General features: G+C 34.5%; 1 protein-coding gene across 2 annotated transcripts in view; it reads right to left on the reverse strand.

Moving 5' to 3' along the window:
- LOC112045223 (MAP kinase-interacting serine/threonine-protein kinase 1) overlaps nt 1-2,912 on the reverse strand; it is a 28,427-nt gene extending 25,515 nt beyond the window's left edge. The window contains exon 1 of one of the 2 annotated variants that reach the window (XM_024081323.2): nt 2,736-2,912. In XM_024081323.2, coding sequence (XP_023937091.2) covers nt 2,736-2,859 — 124 coding nt within the window. In that variant the 5' untranslated portion in view covers nt 2,860-2,912. Of the gene's footprint in view, nt 1-1,022; nt 1,392-2,735 lie in introns of those variants that run through there. The other variant, XM_024081324.2, reaches the window with a different exon arrangement.
- Nucleotides 2,913-6,922: the final 4,010 nt, after the last annotated feature.

The following is a 6,922-nucleotide window of genomic DNA, read 5'->3' on the forward strand; positions in this document are numbered from 1 at the left end:
TTTCTAACCGGCATCGAACTAGAATTTCATGAAAATCCATCACTGAAAGAGAAATTTTAAAGACAATCACAATCACTCAGAAACACAAGCCGCTGAGTCATCAGTTTTAAACAACTCAAACATACAAAGGAGTTTGTATGGTTATAGGTACTAACCTCAAGAACCGACCGACCGACACGCTACGACCAATAGGCGTACCGCGTAGAGCGACAGTAAAAAATGTGACAAAAACGGGAAAAAATATTCCTTTTGAGAGCATCCGTTGCATCGCTGCTGCGTAAACGGTTAAAGTACGCAAACATGATTGACGGAATTGTACCCTTTTGAAAGTTCTACAAAAAACGAATAAAGTCGCAGGAATCCGTTAGTTAAACAATAAAGCATTAACTGTAACGTACATAAAATTTGAAAAAGTAAAGTAAAAATATCAATCGAACATTTATTTTACTTTGTGGGCACAATAATGTTTTTTACGATTATATTGGTTTGTTGTAATTTTATTACATTATCAATAATTAACAATTTGCCGATAATAATTTGTCTATTAGCATTAAAATTCGTATTGTAATCAGCACGGAAACAGCATTGTTATATTCGGTATTAAATTACAACAAAAAAAATAATTAAATAACAACATTGTATTACTCACGCTTCAATGATGCAATACATCATCCGATCTAACTGAACAAATAAAATTTTGAGGTAGCAAAAGAATATTTTTTAATACATTTTTTTTCTTTAATCATCTGAAAACTTGATCGTTTCTAACTAATAATTACTGGGAGGTAGAAAGCAATTTTGAAAAAGCAGTTCACAAACTACGCATTTACTTACTTAATTTATATTAATGTCATCATCTTATATTTTTTGTGGCGTGAATTACCAGAAATTTTCAATTTTATAGCAGAGTAAATTGAACCATTATACTGCTCTAACAATACTGTCTTCGAAGCCATCAGTTATGAATCAAAAAATTTCCAACGGTTAACTAAAGCAAAAAATAAATAAAAGTCTTTACTCACCGCTATCTACACTCTCTTCACTGTCTATCTTCTTCACCATTTTGATTTTGCCTGATGCGTTGTTAACAGCGATAACAAAATTATTAAGGGGAGTAGGTGGTACTACTCTCAAAAAGCCGCTTTCAAACTTGTGCGGCTGCCTTCTCGACGTGAAATCGGAACGCGGCGCTTTGATACAAGATTGAAAAAATTAAAACGCTAAAGATATAAAATTAAAAGCACCACCGTCGAGAAGGATTTACGGAAAGTATGCCGGACGGTAATAAACAAACACTGCTAGAAGGCGGAATGAAAAAAAACTACTGGTGTCTTAGCGATCCATCCTACACGCCCGCCCATTCGATGTTCTGAAATCCAACTGAGGAATTGAGGATGAGGAGTTGCCGGCTCGACTCGGCGCGGCGCACACCGCACCGCACCCCGCGCCCCGCGCCCCGCGCTCGCCCTCGCCCGAGTGCGTCGTTGTTCGAGTTGTGGCCTCTCGCCAGCGCATGCGTGCTCGCTCGCACCTCTGACGTGTTTACATTTTTTTTCGTTTATTTTTCTCTAACCATCGATGTTAGTATTCATAGCTCTTTTAATGCGCATAAAGAAACCAGATGTTTTCGCTTAACCTCACAAAGATATAAAAGTATAACTTTTAAGTGTTATAACAAGTTATTTATAAACACGTGATGCTGATCTTTGTTTATCATTTGCGAACCTTGCATCATCTTAGACAGGTACGCATGACGTAGGTTGGTGGTAGTTTGAACTGTAAATTTTGATAAATAGAATAATTATTGCAGTAATAGAATAATTATTGCAGTAAGTAGTTTGTGTTGCTCGCAACACAAAAGCAATTTTTGCAAAGCTAAAAGATGAAGCGTAGATAACCTCAAATAACTAGGTACTTAAGTACCTAGTTATTTGAGTCCGAGTAATATAACATTAGCAAACACAGATTCAGAATCTCTACTGAATTATTCGTTAAAAAGTAGCTACCAACCAAATAGGTAGATGAAAAAGGGCAGTTGATCAGAAATAAACTTTATTGCAATTAAACTACCTATATCAACAATTATAAGATCTAGGTCTATAAAATTATTAAGTATGTCATTAATAAAATTACCTAATGTAAGGATTATAAAACTACAAAAGTAGAGGATTTAACACTTTCACAAGTAATTAATGTCTTTATAACACATCTGCTAGAAGATCATCATCATCATCATCATCATCTAGTCTCGCATGTGGAGTCAAAGCCTTGATAAAGGCATTAGCACATTGAAGGATCCTGTAAGATGAGCTTCTTCATCATTTGTTCATGAGTTTCGAGAGCTTGAGCTGAAGGCGATCATAAAACCTAAAAAAGAAAATAGTTCTGATGTGTATAATTAATTATAACTAAGAATATGAATGGTCTTCTAAATTTCTAAGCACTAAAACTAAATGTAGAGAAAATATTGAAGTAGGTAGTAGTAGTAATATTGAAATAGTGAATACTAACCAAAGTGGAAGAGTAATAGTATCTAGTAACGACATTGTTGATCACATCTTACCTGGATAAATTAGGTAGATAGGTGCTTAAACTGAACACATTGTTAAATAAGTAGGAAAAAGTACAACTTGAAAAAATTATACCTACTTACATGAAATAAGGATTTTAAAAGTAAATTGCTCGGAACTTGTTATAAAGTTAACAAAAAAGTTATCAAAACCGCAAAACCTCACCAGAACCGGTCGAAGATTTTTCTTTTTCATAAACTTTTTCTGTGCATTTGGTTATGCAACACTGAGTCCTTTGTCTTCCCAACCCTTTGCAGCTGACCTTCATAGGGCGTTTGTTGACAAACATCGTACGCGAGCGATTCTACGCCGTAAAGCACGTGGCTTGAGTCGACCGGTTCGACCGGCACCCGGCGTCGCCATTTTTGTTGTCACGCCACTCTTCCATCTCGCTCTGACATCTATCTCATATCTTCCGCCCGTTCCTCACCCAAACATCGGATCTCTCGCTCTCGGGCCTACGTGACCGACAAAACACAGCCCTAAACTTACAGCTACCACTACATCTATCATTGATATAAAACCAAAATATTATGGTTCTATTGATCTCACCTTGGTGTGCCTTGGTAACTTAACGACATTCCGTTATTTGACTCCAGTTATCTGTTTGTATAGCCTTACCAAATGTTTACGTTATAGGTTAGCTTTGGTAGGTATGATTAGATCATCTGTTTAGAGCAACGATCTCTATGTACCTACTACTTACGTATCTACTTATAAACTTACTTATGGTGTAAATAAACATTAGGTGATGTAGCGATATCTCCAAAACGTCGCGTAAATCAATGTTTAGAATTATTTTGGTTTTAGGCTAATGCTAAAAAAATAATGATAATGAATGAAAACCATTGATCAACAAGATGACTCAAATAAAATTATCAAACTTAAGCAAGCCTTACAGTTACTTAATTATTAATTGAATGAAACATTATCACGGGTATTCAAAATGTAGGTAGTTTCTGTCCTAAAAAATCCAAAATTAGAAAAAACTCAAACCATTTCCAATCAACCAACTCCATCTCGAAATCTTAAAGTAATAACACGCAAAGATAAATTATTAAGGTCAGCATTTGACTTAGTAGGTACAAGATGAACTTTTCGATATAAAATAATAGGATTTTACAATAAATTAACACTGAGCGAAGATTTTCGCTCAAATATGAATCATAAAGAGGTAAATAGGTCTTTTTGATAAAGCTTTACAGTATCCTTTTAAAATATTGCTGTTGTGATAAGAAAATAATATGCATGTAACGTAATAAGTAAAAAGTGACGCATTTTTTGAGTAATGTAAAAAGTTACATTAAGTTCTTATATCAATGAGTAATTTGATTGCAAAAAGCAATGGTTTTACCGGTGACCAATGTAAATGTTTAAACAATATAGGGTAGAATTATTACATGATGTTTATTGCTTGTTTTTCTACTCGTAGCAAGGGAGCAAAAAAACAGATGGCGTCATGCCTTTGAGTGAGCGTAGGGTTCTGATAATGTAACCAAATTATAGATTCAAGAGGCCTGAGCACCTTTAACAATGTAAGTACAATTTGATGTGAAAAAGAAGTACCTATGTAAATAAAGGATTAGCTTGATCTTCTATTCTAAACAGACCATATTTGCATTGACAATGACAAGGACAATACTAACCCGAAAAACCAATACCTCACTATATTACAGAAAAAAGGAACGAATAGGAACTACTTCTTGATCTTCGATTGAGAAACCAATTTGGCAGATATTCTTTTGTATCTTGTGTTCTCTAAAAATTAAACTAGATAAATTTATCGCCCCCGAATCCTCTTGCATACTAAATTTAATGAAAATCTCTGGGGTCGTTTACATGATTCAGATTAAGTATACGTACATTATATACAAGAATTGCTCGTTTAAAGGTTAAAAATATTAGATTTTCCATAGGTATTAATATATTAGTTACCTACCTAACATTGGACTTATCGTAAAAAAGTCTGGCTTAAACAGAGAGGCTCAAGTCTAAGTAGTGTGACTAAACGAATCTAATACGCCGACGGATAAGTATCACATGGAAGCCAAAATACTGACAGTTCACTGGTGAATTCTGCAAAATACACGGCGAATCCACTCGAATTACATTCGGTTCGTAGAATAGAAACGGAAAAACACTGGACACTGATGGCAAAAAACGTGGGACATGTTCCAAGGAATTACGCAATACGAGACTATTTTAGGGTTCCCCCGATTAAAGAAACCTTATAATTTAGTCTGAGTACGATTGATTGGCAAATCATCAGAGCATTCAAGGATAATATACTAAGAATTGGTTCATTTACCTGAAGACTTTTAAAAATATACTAAAGCAATCTAAATCGATGCCATGGGATGGATACATTATCACTTTTATAAAAGGTGAATTGATTGTATTTTAGGATATTTTTAACCGATTTCAAAAAAGGAGGGGTTTATCAATTCGTCGGAACCTTTTTTCTAGAAGGCCAGTGTTCCAAAACTCCTGCACAATGGAACTGTGGGAATGTGGCCATAAAAATATGGAGCCTATTGATGACAAAGTTCAACACATTTTATTACTGTTTCTATTAGCGGTGTAATATAATCTTTAAGTATTTTTATTGCACCTTTAGCTGTCTCCTTATGTTAATGACAATGCAGTAAGTATAAGGTAGGGGTTAAGGCTTAAATTAAGAAGAGATATAACTTAGTTCAACTCGCACCTCTCATTGGCGACGGCATCTCCTAAGCGGCGTTGTGTATTTATGGCTTGGGTTATAGGGTTTATATTTCTACCAAGGTATTAGTCAGTAAAGGGTAACTTAACGTAACTTTCGGCCTGGCTCTCTTGTACAAATTTCTGATAAAAACTTTTGAAGCAAAACTCTAAAGGGCACGTCTTTGTCGGTAACAATAACAACTAATTTAGACACCACACCAGACCAGAGAAAATATACTTCACCCAGAGCAAAGTTTCTAAGCACACGTAGTCGGAATTCAAATAAAAGTTAAAACTTATCGTAACAAGTTAACATGTCTCTGTAATGCAACTCAAGCGTTAGTTACTTACCCATTTAAGTATATCCATAACAACTCTTACGATACAAGTTAAATGTGATTCTAGTTTGACCGGTGTTTTTCTATGCATATCCGCCCATTAAAATATTCCGGTTTCGTGTGCTCAGTTGAGTCGAGAATGCTTAAAGCTTTAAGCGGCATATTATTCTATATAAGCACAAGCATTATTACTGAAATATTTCAAGCCGACTGGATTGCAGTGAATGCTTGGGCACTTTAAAAAATGTTTTAGATTTTTGTAGCTGTTATACAAGATAGCTGTGGCGCAAATTGTTGCTTTTTAAAAAAAAAAGTCCTGTATTCAAACCGCATGTATGTAAGACTGTGTGACCGCAGTTTTCCCAAAAACTACTGATTTGTACAGAGTTTCCGTTACTTAATTTTTTTTAATATGATAATATTTTATAGAGGTAAAGTATAAGTTATTGTAGGGGGTAATCTCTAGATCTGCTAAACCGATTTTAATTTGTCTGTTACTACTAGAAAGCGTCACTATTTGTGAGTTTTATAGATTTTATCTGTGTATTCGTATATTAGTATTTTATTACTTATAACAGGCCATTTTAGGAACAAGAACTAACATTAAGTCGAACCCTATATAACCCAATTATAAAGCAGCATACCAACCATTACGCCAGGGAGGTCTTAAAATTAAATTGTTTGTTCTTCGTGCAATTAGGGCACAAGTTTAAACCCCCCACACCGCAAATCTGTAATGCTATAAATATAAAGTGGAAGGCTTTGTCCCGTTTCATATAGGTAAGTAGGGTAGTGTAACCTAAATGCGACCACTGATCGGATCAGATTTTGTACCTACTTGATTAAATTATTTTTGTACTGATTTTACACTTTATCCCAGAAAAATACTAGGTTCCTGCAGAATAAAAAAAAAACTGTTTGCAATACTTACATATCGGTACGTTTTAAAACCATTTTAAAATGAATTTTTAAGCCTGTCAACCTAAGGTAAAAAGTTCTTTAGGTTTAGGATTTTTTGTGCTTTTTGTATTTTTTCGTTTAATTTTTCATAATTGATGCACCTAAATGTTTTTTCTACTTGATTGTCAACTCCAGTAAATGATGAATATCTGGATAACCTACCCTACTTATATTGGCTCTTTGTGTACAGATAAGCACAAAGGGCTTTTAACTTCAACACCGGTCCCTTATTACGTCTTTGTGGAAACAGTTAGCGACAAAAGTGTTAATAAAAAGAATTCATTGTTCTGTCAAATCAATGACTACTATGGTTCTTATTGTTTGATATTAAAAGAAACTTGAAATCTGGTT

The sequence above is a fragment of the Bicyclus anynana genome, chromosome 7 (genome assembly GCF_947172395.1).
Source record: "Bicyclus anynana chromosome 7, ilBicAnyn1.1, whole genome shotgun sequence".
In the NCBI taxonomy this organism is placed as follows: domain Eukaryota; kingdom Metazoa; phylum Arthropoda; class Insecta; order Lepidoptera; family Nymphalidae; genus Bicyclus; species Bicyclus anynana.